Raw genomic sequence first — 12,571 nt, forward strand, 5'->3', positions numbered from 1 at the left:
AGTGGGCCGAATGATTGAACCCTTAAAACCCAGAGATAATAAATAAATAGGATATATATATATTTTTTTTAAAGCTTTTGTTGTCCGCCACGTGGACTGTGCCGCACAATGTAAGAAAAAAAAAAGGAAAGTCACAAAAAAAAAATAGAGACCCAAAACGAGAAAACAATTTTCTGGTTAGATTTGACGTCTTCGTTTACTTCATTCAAGAAACGAGCTCCCGCCGCCGGGAAATTATCTGTTCATCACGACCGTCACCGGAGGTTTGTTATGGGCATCTTCCCCCTCTCTCTCTTTATCTCTTCTTCTTTAGCTACTGTTACTTGTTTTCTTGGGAAATGAATGAAGTCATTTCTGATGATTGACTTGTCTCCGTTCTTTTAGGGTTTTTGTTGTGGTCTAGCCTATGTCGACGGAATCAGAACGTATTGATTCGGTCTCAGACTTTTCTGATGGCTCTAATGCGTCGAGGAATGAGGTCAGAAATGCTCAAATGTCTGAAACCCTAGCTGACCCCTTGACTGTTCAAGCTCAGGAGCTGATAGTAAAGCCTGATGGAGATGAGCAAGAAGGAAACGGTAGCGTAGCCTCAGCTGGTGGTGATGGGATGGAGAAAATAAATGGAGTTACTGATCTGGAGAAGCAAACGAAATCTGTAAATGGAGGATTAGATCTAGGCATTGGAACCGAAAATGTAGGTGGAGAAAGTAACGAAAGTGGGAAGAAGGTTCTAGTAGATAGTGAAGAGGTATTGATGGTAGAGGGTGACAAAGATTCTGATGGAATCAAAACGGTACTTCAGGTCGAGAAGGAAGTGAAACCTGACCTGGTCTGTTCTCATGGCGCTGGTCTGAGTGATGAGAAGGTTACTGATGTCAGATTGGATAGAGAAGACCTTGTTGAGGATAGTAAACCTGATGGCTCAGAAAAGCAAGGAACAAAAGTTGATGACTTGGATGTTGTATGTTTTATGGGTTTAGAACCTCATGAGAGCAAGGTTGATGATAAGGCACCTGTAACTGCGAAGGTGAAGATCTCTGACTCTGATTTGGTTTGGGCTAAAGTAAGGAGCCATCCATGGTGGCCTGGACAGGTGTTTGATGCTTCGGCTGCAACAGACAAAGCACAGAAGCACTTCAAGAAAGGAAGTTTCTTAGTTACATATTTTGGAGATTGCACCTTTGCTTGGAACGATGCATCACGGGTAAAGCCTTTTCGACAGTATTTCTCCCAAATGGCAAAGCAGAGTAGTCTACCTGATTTTATTGATGCTATTGATTTTGCTTTAGAAGAGGTATCAAGAAGGATAGAGTTTGGTTTAGCTTGTTCTTGTATCTCAGAGGAAGTCTATCAGAAGATTAAGACGCAGAACATAATCAATCCTGGAATCCGTGATGATTCAAGCTTAATACATGGTGCAGACAAGGTCTCAAGTGCAATCTTCTTTGAACCTGCAAACCTTGTGGAATATGTGAAGCGTTTAGCATGCTCTCCTAGCTATGATGCTACTGACGCGCTGAAGTTTGTAAGTCAGAGAGCACAATTATTAGCTTTTAATCGCTGGAAAGGTTATACAGACCTCCCCCAGTTTGAGACACTTCAGGGGTCAGTGGAGTCTGCACCCAAGAATTCTGCTGCAGAAGGGAATAGTAGCTTAGTGAAAGTTCCTGATTCTGAATTGAAGAAGAGTAAACAAGTTTATACTAAAAGGAGAAAGACAGAAGACCAAGATGATGGAAAACAGGACGGAGTGTTTGAATATGAGGATACTACCGTTCCAAAGAAAAAGGAGAAAACTTTGGCAGAGTTCATTGCTGAGAAACGCTTAAGCAGATGTAAAGGGAACATATCAAATAAAAATTCTGAGAAAATTCCGCATTGCGAAAAGAAACGCAAGGTTGTGAATTCAAAACTTCCCAAGTCCACAAAAAAGATCAAGGCGAACCAGGAAACAGAGGATACAGGATCTCCCATTTCTCCCGAAAGTGATCGAAAAAATAGTTTGTCTGCTAGTGATAAGATAATACCAGAGAAAGCTAGAAAAAGTTTTGGGATTGGGGCGAGCATATTGAAAGTAGCAAACCAGATGCATTGTTCAACACCTACCAGACTCTTACCTTGCAGTGATTCGACCTCCAAAAAGGCAGCCAAAACCAATGGAAGTGGAAAAAGTCTCCAGGAAAAGCCGAAAGCCAAAGCATTATCTGAAAGAGTTAATTCTCCTTTAACCAATGAAAAGCTTTCAAACCCTGATGCTGCTTCTGTTACCAAAGCCTCAAGTGGCAAATCCAATTCCATCTGCATAGACCACCAACTATCCGAAGAACTTGAACAGGTCATAAAAGAAGCACCTAGTACTAACCTTGTGAAGGACCCAGAGTTGGAGTCTAGGGACGCGAAAGACTCTTCTAAAGAGCAGATGGTAAATAAGGATAGGAAAGAAGCTGCAGATATTGCAGATGAAATTACTATAGAGGACAGCAATCTAACGGGGGAGAATAACAGTGGTTCGGACTTGAAAGAACAGCCTAGTAACAAGAGCTGCTCTGATGGATCTGATAGTTGCAACGAAGATGTTTCTGCAGAGTAAGCATGCTCACATCAGCGTCTAACCCACTAATACTGCTGATTTTTCTAGTCCGGCTTTGTTACTACTAAGCAAGATTGGAAAATACCTTTCAGACATGTCAGCTTCCCATCTCTTTCAAAGTTTAGGATTGTATGATTTTTATCAAAGTAAAACAAACAATTTCGAGTGAGTAGAGCAAGTTTAATACAAAGTTGTTTATGCTTCCTGGCTTGAAACTTTCTGATAATAGAATTCAATTTAAGATTTCAGTTGTATATAAGCTTTTAACAAGGGTTGCGTTGGGAAAAACCTCATGTTGGGATAAGTATACTTGGGTAAATTGAATCCAGGAAATTAAAACAAAAACAAGATAAACTCAACTCCTCTGAATCTTTAAGTAGAACATGGGCATGTCTTTAAATATTTAAAAAATCCATCAACAAGAAAGCATCAAAAGTAGTAGAGCTTAAGACCTAGGCTTCTCCTTCTTTTCCTTGAAAAGCGCCAAAAGTGAGACACCAGAAACCTTCACCACCTTAAACCTAACTCCGGGAATATCTCCAACAGCATGACCTTTACGCCCAAATCCAGCAATCAACACCTCGTCCTGCACAAGACATTAAAGAGTCAAGAAGTTACAAACATTACTAGAATATCGTTGATTACTCAAAGCAGTTCTCATCTAACTTACATTTTCTTCAATGTAGTTCAAACAACCATCATTGGGGACAAAAGCAGCAATCTTTTTGCCGTTCTTGATCAACTGAACTCTAGCACACTTACGGATGGCAGAGTTAGGCTGCTTAGCCTCAATACCACTACACAATCAAACACAAGAGTCTCTTCAAAGTCAACATCCATAATCAAAATATCAATAAAAAGGTAAATATTTATGTATTTACAAACTTACATCTTCTCAAGGACGATTCCTTTAGCGTGAGATGATCCAGCAAAAGGCTTCTTCCACTCGTTACCTTGGTGAGACTTCTTGTAACTCTTGTCTGCCCACCTCTGGTTAATCCGAAGCCTCTTAAGCTTGCGCCCAGCTCCCATACCACGTGTCTTACTATAGAGATTCAAAGACAAAGACATAAGAAATTAAGAAACCCGGTCACTGAGATGCCCAGAAAATCAAATACATGTCATACAAAACATATACAGCGCTGACAATGAAATAGACTAAAGAATCTAAATCAGACATACTCAGAGAGCTTTGGCAGCCCAAGAGGAGAGAAGGCAATTAAGGATGCATCAAAAAATCACAATCTTAATTCCCACATTTCAGACAATTAACATTAACAAAACTGAATTATTGCAACCTCGTAGCTTCAACAGAGTAATTAACAATACACACAGACACAAGTAAGCAAAATCAGCAGTTCCATAACTCCCAGATAACTTAAGAGGTGAATATGAAAGCACTGCAGCAAAATGTATGACGAAATGTACTACTAATTGCGTTTCACAGAAACCAAAAAAAAAAAACATAAATATAGTAATTAATTAAACGGAGAGATGAGATTGAGCATGAAGAATCAAAGAGGAGGATACCGTACCCCATGTTGACGACGGCGAGAGATACAGGTAAGAGAGATGAGCTGAAACTGCAGAAGGCGCGACCTTGTTTAAGTTCGAGAGAGAGAAACCCTAATTTTAAGAAAATATTATATAGGGTTGGGTCAAGACTCATGAGTGGTTTAGCCGACTTAGCTACCATAATTGAGTGGCCTAAGGCCCATCACATGTTAAGTTAAGCCCAAATTTGTAGTCCATACGATAAACAGTCACGTGCACGGTGCACCTACTACCCCACGACCCCCACACTATCCACCACGTAAGCAAAACCTTTACTCTTAAATAAAAACCGGCTGTAGCAGGTAATAGGCGCACGAAGCAAAGCGTAAGGAAGCGCACGACACGCACCGGTTCAGCCGGTCCTCATACACACTCCCCGTCGATAAACGACATGCACGAACCGTCCATTTTCTTAAAAGAGCGATCCCTGATCTGACGGTCCTTATTTGTTTATTTAACCGGCTAAAATACAAAACTAATAGAAAAAGTGAAAGCATCATCGTCAATGGCGGACTGGAGTCATTTTCATTTTCAATAACCAGTCAAAAAACTAGATTGAAAAGGTTTAATTCAATGTCAGAAGAAGAATGAATTAATTGGTGAATCATCCATGATCAACATCGTCTAAGCTGGTTCTGCGTCATAAGGTAAGAGAATTTTTTTGTCTCTTTCGATTTCTCTAATGAAAAAAATAAAGGAAAGATTTTGATTCGTTATTGAAATTTATTCTCTTTGAGATATTAAATTAGAGAGAAGTGATTTTATTATATAAAAAAGTGAGCTTGAAGTTCACGCTTGTAAAGGTGTCAGTTTGCAGCTCATTCTCGCCATGTTCTACTCTCTCGCGCTCTTTGTGTTTCTTTCTCTATAGCTCATAAAAAACCCACTTAAATGTATTTGCAGCTCTTCTTCTTCTCATTGCTCTGAAGACTAGGTTCGGACTTCGGATTCGGATCCGGGTTTAGGGATTTCGTTTTTTTTGATAATGGAGGAGATGGGTAGAGGAGTGCCTACATGGCAAGACGAGTTAGCGAGTCTCATGGACGGAGGTTTACAGTACGACGGATCTCCGATTGATTTGACGGCGGATACTGAATTAAGGTCAAAGAGTTTGGGTTTCGGGTCGGGTTCTGGATCCGAATCAGTGGAGAGTTTGAAGGATCAAGTGATGGGGTTTATGAAGTCTTGGGGAGAAATGCTTCTGGATCTCGCAATAGGATGTAAAGACGTTGTGCACCAGATGGTTGTGACTGAGGACTCTTTCGTCGTGCGTAAGCTCCGGAAACCAGCTGCTAAGGTTTCTAAGAAGCTGAGCTTTCTTAACGAGTACTTGCCTGAGGACCGTGATCCGGTTCATGCTTGGCCTGTGATTTTCTTCGTCTTCCTCCTAGCTCTCACAGGTATTTTGATAAAACAGTGTTTTTTTTTCTTTAATGTGATTTTGGATCACTGTTTGTGTTGGTCTCATTCACAGTAGAATTCTGAATTCATCAGCTCAATTTCTAACCTAGATTTTCTTGGTTTTGATGTATCTCCAATGCCACAGTCATATTATGAACATTTATTCATTCATATATGGCTGCTACTGTGTATTGCGATACATCTTTTGGAAACTTCTAAGGTTGGTGTATGTAGAGTACTTGTTTCTGCTTATATGTTGGGTTTAAGTGGCAGTACTGACTGAATTCTATTGGGTTCAAGAGAGGCTTATATCCTTTCTCTAACATATCCATCTTTTAAGTGCAGCATTGAGTTTTAGTTCAGACCACGATAGATCTGTTCCTGTGTTGAAGAAAATCCGTCTGCATCCTACCAGTGCAAGCCGTGTGCAGCTTCCAGATGGTAGATATATAGCTTACCAAGAGCTTGGTGTTTCAGCTGACAGAGCTAGACACTCTCTAATTGTGCCTCATTCTTTTCTTTCCTCTCGGCTTGCAGGTATGATTAAATTAGTTCCTTTTTTCAGTTTCAGCTAAATGTGATAATGCGATTACATCCGATTGACCTAATAATGTGACAACATTATTTCATCAAGGTATACCTGGAGTGAACGAATCATTGCTCACAGACTATGGTGTCCGTCTAGTGTCATATGATCTTCCAGGGTTTGGAGAGAGTGATCCTCATCGTGCTAGGAACCTTAGCTCATCTGCCTCGGATATGATTGACCTAGCTGCTGCTATCGGGATTGTTGAGAAATTCTGGTTACTCGGCTATTCCAGTGGTAGTGTGCATGCCTGGGCTGCAATGAGATACTTTCCTGACCGAATAGCTGGTACCTTCCATTTTTTGGATAAAGTTTGAATGCATATCATTATCTATTCATTTGAACACAGTGAGCATGTTTTTTCACATTGTGATAGTTTCAATACATCACACAAAATAAAATGGCAAGATTGCGTTTTTATCAATCTACAGGAGTTGCCATGGTAGCTCCTATGATCAATCCATATGAGCCAAGCATGACAAAGGAGGAGATGACAAAAACGTGGGACCAGTGGCTACGAAAGAGAAAATTAATGTACTTTTTAGCACGTCGGTGGCCAAGTCTTCTTCCTTTCTCCTACCATAGGTCCTTTCTCTCTGGTAATCTCGAGCCGCTGGATCAGTGGATGTCCTTGTTATTAGGAGAAAAGGTAAGTCTGTATTCATCAAGTGTCTCTTCCCAAGGTTTTGGGTCTTCTAGTTTTACCAAATAGAGTAGCTTCCTTGGATGGTTTTTTGAGTTACGCTCACAAGCTAAACCTGCCACTTTCTACTTCAGGACAAACTTGTGATCACAGATCCAGTTTTTGAAGATTTTTACCAAAGGAATGTGGAGGAGTCTGTACGCCAAGGAACTGCAAAACCATTTGTCGAAGAAGCCGCGTTACAGGTATCAAATTGGGGCTTCAGTCTTCCTGAGTTCCATGTGCAGAAGAAGTGTAGAACCAACGGCGTCCTCTCTTGGCTAATGTCAATGTACAGCGAATCCGATTGTGAACTTATTGGGTTTCGGAAACCCATGCACATATGGCAGGTTTGTTGAAATCACACTTAAATCTTCTTCTTTATAATCACTTTCTCGAGTTTTGAGATACTCATTTTGCTTGTGGTCACATAGGGTATGGATGACCGAGTCACTCCACCTTCAGTAACTGATTACATTAGCCGGGTCATACCAGAAGCAACGGTACATAGACTCCCAAACGAAGGCCACTTCTCTTACTTCTATTTCTGTGATGAGTGCCACAAGCAAATCTTCTCGACCATATTTGGAGAACCAAAGGGCCCAGTAGAGATACCGGAACAAGAAACAGAAACCCATAAACCGGATCGACCTAAGACAGGTTTATCCGACACGAGCACTACCAAAGAGTAAGTAAACAGGTTATAAAAGAACTATAGAAACACGTTGTTCTTGGTCTTCGTTCCATCATGGAGAAATGTGTAAATAACACCAAGAAGATGCTTCGTTCTTTGCTTTGGTTGAATATTTCAAATTTTATAGGCCCATAACAAAGCAAAGTTCATTTTGAGATAACATATAGCACAACAAAGAGTGCAATTGAAAGAATATTCTTTTGAAGCTGCTTTGCTTTCTATTAGTTTGGAAATAAAATTTGTTATCATGTTTACTTGTTTAGACGTGACGTGTATAATCAAGTGGTACAATACATTTTTTCAAAGAAAACAGGAATCCAAGACCAACAAAGAAGTCGAACTAGATTCTCTTTCAATTTGGTTTCTTCTATATTTCTCAAGCTGAAAGTTAAAACAATTTGAAGAATTTTCACCCAAGCTTGATCGGAAAAATGATCTAGACCAATAACTCAAAACCACATGGCTATCTTGATCAGAACTAATCTAACAGCATAAAGAGAATGATCTAAGGCTAATTACTGGGGAATCACATGAATTTGTTGATGGGATCAATCAATCTCATAAAAGGGTTTCAAAACGCAGAACCAGAGCTCTTGGTTTTGCCAAGCATCATGTCTTTAGCTTCATTGATCTTAGACGCAAGGTAATGGCTTCCACCTGCGTCGGGATGATTAGCCACCATCACTCTTCGGTGAGCTTCTTTCACCTTCTCTACCGCTACACTCTCCCTGTTCAAACACCATACGTGGCAAACGTGTTAAATCCCCACTAAATTATAGGCAAACATACCATCTAACCCTTTATAAGAACATAGCTAGGCATAAACAAATAAAAAAACTTGACCCCTATTGCAAACCTTTTAAGAACTAGTGTGGCATATTTACTGGCTATAGATGATCATTTACCCATCAGGGACGTTTAGAAAAACCGTTGATGGTTACTTCAAAGGTTAAACTCTACCAAAAATGAAGGAGTCAGAAAGAAGTCTAATAGTTCCTTTGAATTCAACCAAAAACAAAAGGAGCAGTACGGGTCTTTATAAAACTAGCAGAAGTGAAACCTTTTTAAGAAACAAAAGTGCCAAGGTCGACTAGTATCATGAGTCTTCTGACTCTCAAATAGAAGTGGTTTGATAGTGGGAACAAAGACACAAGAAAGGTACCTAACACCAAGAATTAGGGCAGCTTCTCTCCGTGTCATAGCAGATTGAAAACCACCTTCATAGAAATTCCGCATTCTAGGCCTTACTGGTCTCAGCTTGAACGCCTGCCATGCCTGAATTCCATATTTACCAGCATAAGCAGCAGCAGCAACAGCAGCGCCTGCAATTATCGCTGCAACCTGGAGAATGGATGAGAAGAGAGCAATCTTAGTCAACAAACCACGAATTAAAGAGAAGATGAACCAGAGGGATTCAGGCAAAACCCTTTAAAGAAAAAAAAAACATTTTGATACTGATACAACAGAGCAAAAATGGAAGAATAAGCTCTATAAAAGGAGGATTCTTTTAGAAACCCTAGTCGATTCAAAGGGATGCTTTCAATATCATCAAATGAAATTTCCAAAAAAATCAATCAGCAAAAACAATAAAGAGTGGAGATCGTAGACAAACACGAAACGAGACGAGATGAACGAAAACTTACCATTGTTGTAGAGGATTTGAGCAAGAAAGGGCACTGAAAAGTAACACACGAGCTGCTGATAGAGATAGATAGGATAACTGATCAATGTTCGATTTTTTCGATCGAGTTGAGGATTAGGGTTTTGGGTTTTTCCTGTTTTGCTTTGGCCTTTTGGCCAGATAGGTCCGTTGCGTTGCGTCGTATATACAAGTCGAAAACCTTCTAACTGCTTTAGGGGGCTTTAGATTTCTTTCGATATGGAGAATAAAACAGAACCGGTTTATTTTCTCTTGGTTTCGGTTCTCAAATCAAATACTTTTGCTATGGTTTATGGTTTTAATTCGAATCGGTTACATTGAGTTCCATCAAAACATCCACAACATATGGGTTAATTTTCTTATAATATATTCACTGCTAAAACAAGGTTATAATTGAAGATGATTCACAAACAGTCTCTAAATTCATTCACACTTGTGGATGAGAGATCACTAGCTGTAGCAAACAATTGGTCGTTAGCTCTTGAAGTTGTAAGTATTATTCTAGTTTGCTTTTTTGAGATACAAAAGAATTACATAAACAATAGAGACTTACACTATGCACACATGAATCACCGTAAGGCTTTCTTGTAACCAACACTGCGTATAGTTGAAACAAATCTGATAACACTGACGACAAAAATCATATAATGACCTCGGTTGGTCAGGGGGTTCTCTCTGCCTTGAGAGCGCCGTTTTCAACCTTCGGCGGGGCTGAGGATCGTCTGGGTTTGGGTGCAGGTGAAGCCGAGTTGGAGAGCCGCTTCTTTGCTGGTGCTTTCTCCGGTAAAACTTTTTTTCCATCCGTTGCGGTCATGGTCACGGCCACGCTTGATGTGGTCTGGGGCTTAAGTTTGCCACGTGCTGATTTTGTCGTGGGAACCATGTTACTACTACGTCTAGCAGTTGTGCTAGCCAGGTTCTCGTCATCACTAACAGATGACCTTGCAATGCTGTGCCTACGGTTCTTCTCCGAGCTCTTGGTGTCTTCATCACTGCTCTTGGATTTTGTGGACGATGGGATTGGCCTCTTCTTTCTCGGGTTTTTGGTGGTGGTGGATGATGATGATGATGAGGGATTGGGTTGAGTCGATCTATTGAGTTTGTTGCGGTTTGAAGATTTTGTGGTTTCTCCTCCATGGGAAACACGGTTAGTTGAGTTCTTGACTGAGGAGTTTTCGTTGTTTTTTTGTTCTTTCTCTGAACTCTCCCATGGCCGGCCAGCCATCCACCTCTCTAACCAGCTCCAACCCCAAGTCGGGTTGCTAGGATCCATAAACATAGGATTCACAGTTTTGGAGTTGCTCTTCAAGTTTTGCTGCAAATATGAGTGGGATATGATCATAAGCATTAAACCAAATCCAATGTTGTGAAGATATCAAACTTCAGGCCTCAGGACTCTTAAGCAGTATTTAAGGACTGATTATGCAGAGGATTTGAGTGTGCACATGGAAGTACCTGATGTGTGAATGCATAAGCTAACGCTCTTTCCCTTCTCATTGTCGCCTCGTACTTGTGCAACATCCCCGCTTCGACTTGTTCCTTCGACTGATTGCTGTAGTTCCAATTACCCACATTCTGCGCAAGAAAGAGCAAGACTTTTAGTTTATACATAGTTTAAGCAAAAAAAAGGATCACAAGCTACACTGCATTCTGAAGATATTCCATCAGAAAGAAGATATGCTTAACTAAGCAAGAGAAGCTGCAGGGTTTAGTAGAACTAATTTTATGAATGAGTTAAGCACTAATAAGGCAGAGGCAGTATAGTGTTATTACCGCCTCTCACCAAACTTGTGGGTAGTAAAGGAAAAATTGCATCTGAAATACTAAAAAAAGAGAGAGAAAAAAGTGAGACCTTGAAGCCTCCTAGCTCTTTGGCATGCTTCTGAAGAAGTTGCTTATGTCGAGCCTGATTCTCTTCTGACATCCTGATTCTCCTAGATCGTATTTGTGACTGAACACGAGTGAGAGTCTGCATACATCTAAGTGTATTTGCAGCTTGCCGTTGTACAACCGATCCTTCCATCAGTATCTTAAGTCTATCCCGCCCCCTCATCGCCTGCAATTCTCTTCTTGCCTACATCGGAGAAGCCATACCATAGAAGTTAAGGTTACAGTTGAGAGAATAAAGAGAATCCAGGGAAGTTAGCCAATCTCAAACAATTTCAACCAGAAAAAACGGTTGTAATGAAGCTCAACCTGGATTGTGAAGAATATAAAAACATACCAAAAAGCCCCTAAAGGTAGTCTGAATGAAGATGGCAGAAGCTTCTTCCTTTGACATCCCCGAAAACCTATCATCAACTATGGCATGATGAACAGATTCAGGAGAAGATGGAGGTGAATGTAGAGGAACATCTGCAACAGTAGCAGTCACAGAATGTGATGGAGGAGGGCACGGATTATTCTTCTTGTGATCACAGTTGACCTCATCAACTCTAACTTCAAACTGAGGAGAGGAACTTCTGGATGTGGCAATCAAGACAGGGTAAGAGATGACACTGTTTTGACACTCAACCGATCCGTGTTTCAATTTCTGTAAAAAAAAAAAAAAAACATCAGATAAAGGATTTGACAAAACACCAAAACAAGAAGTTAACATCAACTATAGAAAGGATAGTGATTAAAGAAAACACATATAAGAAAGTTGGAACCTTTGAATCAGGGCTAAAAGCCTTCTTTACATTCTTGAGCCATTTGGCTTTTTTGACCATCTCCACGCCCTTCTATATAATCCGATCCTACTAAAGATGAAACTGAATACAATGACATCAAATTAAGACTTTCAAAATCATAAATTATAAAGAACTCGAATAGAAAAGACCACTTTGCAAACTATAACCCAGGAAAACGGGAGAAGAAGAGGAGGAATGGAACCTGAGAGAGAGAGAGAGAGAGAGAGGGACAAGTGCAGAAGTAGATCTAGAAGACGAGAGAAGCTCAAAACTCAACTCAAGGATTCCCTTTTAATGCAAATGGTGAGACTTCCATGGAAATGAAAATGCGATGAGAATTTGAAAAGGTCCAAGTTTTGTTCTTTGCTGCTGACTTGAGAAGAAGAAGAACTCAGAGGGAGAGAGAAAGGAGCATTTTTGGTGTCTCTGTGTCTGTGTGTGCGTGTGAGCCCACTAATTGGGATGCTTTTTTCTGTGGCCCCAACTTTGATTTCTTCTTCTTTTTTTTTAACAGCTTGCTTGCCGCTCTTTTTTTTGTATGTATATATTAACGACTTTTTTTTATTTACACAGCTTCCGCAGCTAATGAGAGATTAATTTTTTAATGACTCTTCTAATAAATTAAGCTAAAATACACAAACCAAGACCAAACTGAGACATGGGTTAAACGCTCATTACTAATTTCATTGTTGTTGACTAACCCCAATACCATCATCCTTCAACAGTTGAGGC

The 12,571-nt window shown here is 40.2% G+C and overlaps 5 protein-coding genes across 7 annotated transcripts; 2 read left to right on the forward strand and 3 right to left on the reverse strand.

The window, feature by feature from the left end:
• Window positions 1-132: 132 nt before the first annotated feature.
• LOC17892694 lies at window positions 133-2,793 on the forward strand. Its single transcript, XM_006298901.2, has 2 exons — window positions 133-263; window positions 385-2,793. The coding sequence occupies exon 2, from the start codon at window positions 407-409 to the stop codon at window positions 2,588-2,590; it is 2,184 nt and encodes a 727-aa protein (XP_006298963.1). The 5' UTR covers window positions 133-263; window positions 385-406; the 3' UTR covers window positions 2,591-2,793.
• A 130-nt stretch (window positions 2,794-2,923) lies between these two features.
• Window positions 2,924-4,223, reverse strand: LOC17892513 (40S ribosomal protein S23-2). The gene is made up of 4 exons (XM_006299349.2): window positions 4,126-4,223; window positions 3,480-3,635; window positions 3,261-3,387; window positions 2,924-3,176 (listed from the first exon to the last, which is right to left on the reverse strand). The coding sequence occupies exons 1-4, from the start codon at window positions 4,128-4,130 to the stop codon at window positions 3,036-3,038; spliced, it is 429 nt and encodes a 142-aa protein (XP_006299411.2). The 5' UTR covers window positions 4,131-4,223; the 3' UTR covers window positions 2,924-3,035.
• A 451-nt stretch (window positions 4,224-4,674) lies between these two features.
• LOC17891839 lies at window positions 4,675-7,761 on the forward strand. Its single transcript, XM_006297362.2, has 7 exons — window positions 4,675-4,791; window positions 5,048-5,544; window positions 5,891-6,082; window positions 6,180-6,419; window positions 6,563-6,780; window positions 6,909-7,163; window positions 7,248-7,761. Exons 2-7 carry the CDS (start codon window positions 5,130-5,132, stop codon window positions 7,503-7,505), a joined length of 1,578 nt encoding a protein of 525 aa, XP_006297424.1. The 5' UTR covers window positions 4,675-4,791; window positions 5,048-5,129; the 3' UTR covers window positions 7,506-7,761.
• Window positions 7,762-7,838: 77 nt separating this feature from the next.
• On the reverse strand, window positions 7,839-9,307 carry LOC17892675 (mitochondrial import inner membrane translocase subunit TIM14-2). Its single transcript, XM_006299473.2, has 3 exons — window positions 9,151-9,307; window positions 8,670-8,848; window positions 7,839-8,235 (listed from the first exon to the last, which is right to left on the reverse strand). Exons 1-3 carry the CDS (start codon window positions 9,151-9,153, stop codon window positions 8,079-8,081), a joined length of 339 nt encoding a protein of 112 aa, XP_006299535.1. The 5' UTR covers window positions 9,154-9,307; the 3' UTR covers window positions 7,839-8,078.
• Window positions 9,308-9,622: 315 nt separating this feature from the next.
• Window positions 9,623-12,274, reverse strand: LOC17891273 (protein IQ-DOMAIN 1). 3 transcript variants are annotated; one of them, XM_023785971.1, is made up of 6 exons: window positions 12,042-12,274; window positions 11,819-11,905; window positions 11,392-11,700; window positions 11,020-11,241; window positions 10,623-10,742; window positions 9,623-10,482 (listed from the first exon to the last, which is right to left on the reverse strand). In XM_023785971.1, exons 2-6 carry the CDS (start codon window positions 11,876-11,878, stop codon window positions 9,829-9,831), a joined length of 1,365 nt encoding a protein of 454 aa, XP_023641739.1. In that variant the 5' UTR covers window positions 11,879-11,905; window positions 12,042-12,274; the 3' UTR covers window positions 9,623-9,828. The 3 variants fall into 3 exon arrangements, with proteins under 3 accessions (XP_023641739.1, XP_006297659.1, XP_023641738.1); XM_006297597.2 differs by having other exon boundaries at window positions 11,819-11,908; XM_023785970.1 differs by having other exon boundaries at window positions 11,819-11,920.
• Between the last annotated feature and the right edge of the window lie 297 nt (window positions 12,275-12,571).

The sequence above is a fragment of the Capsella rubella genome, unplaced genomic scaffold (genome assembly GCF_000375325.1).
Source record: "Capsella rubella cultivar Monte Gargano unplaced genomic scaffold, Caprub1_0 scaffold_3, whole genome shotgun sequence".
Taxonomy (NCBI): Eukaryota; Viridiplantae; Streptophyta; class Magnoliopsida; order Brassicales; family Brassicaceae; genus Capsella; species Capsella rubella.

Excerpts from the sequence above, each read along its gene's own strand:
- LOC17892694 (XM_006298901.2), top strand. The coding sequence starts at position 407 with ATGTCGACGGAATCAGAACGTATTGATTCGGTCTCAGACTTTTCTGAT.
- LOC17891273 (XM_023785971.1), bottom strand. The coding sequence starts at position 11,878 with ATGGTCAAAAAAGCCAAATGGCTCAAGAATGTAAAGAAGGCTTTTAGC. Across the intron at positions 11,701-11,818 it reads CTTTTAGCCCTGATTCAAAG|AAATTGAAACACGGATCGGT; the intron begins GTTCCAACTTTC and ends TTTTTTTTACAG. Across the intron at positions 11,242-11,391 it reads CTACCTTTAGGGGCTTTTTG|GCAAGAAGAGAATTGCAGGC; the intron begins GTATGTTTTTAT and ends TCTCCGATGTAG.
- LOC17892513 (XM_006299349.2), bottom strand. Across the intron at positions 3,388-3,479 it reads GGAATCGTCCTTGAGAAGAT|TGGTATTGAGGCTAAGCAGC; the intron begins GTAAGTTTGTAA and ends TTGATTGTGTAG. Across the intron at positions 3,177-3,260 it reads TGAACTACATTGAAGAAAAT|GACGAGGTGTTGATTGCTGG; the intron begins GTAAGTTAGATG and ends TGTCTTGTGCAG.
- LOC17892675 (XM_006299473.2), bottom strand. Across the intron at positions 8,236-8,669 it reads GCCCTAATTCTTGGTGTTAG|GGAGAGTGTAGCGGTAGAGA; the intron begins GTACCTTTCTTG and ends GTGTTTGAACAG.
- LOC17891839 (XM_006297362.2), top strand. The coding sequence starts at position 5,130 with ATGGAGGAGATGGGTAGAGGAGTGCCTACATGGCAAGACGAGTTAGCG. Across the intron at positions 6,083-6,179 it reads TCTTTCCTCTCGGCTTGCAG|GTATACCTGGAGTGAACGAA; the intron begins GTATGATTAAAT and ends TATTTCATCAAG. Across the intron at positions 6,420-6,562 it reads CTTTCCTGACCGAATAGCTG|GAGTTGCCATGGTAGCTCCT; the intron begins GTACCTTCCATT and ends ATCAATCTACAG.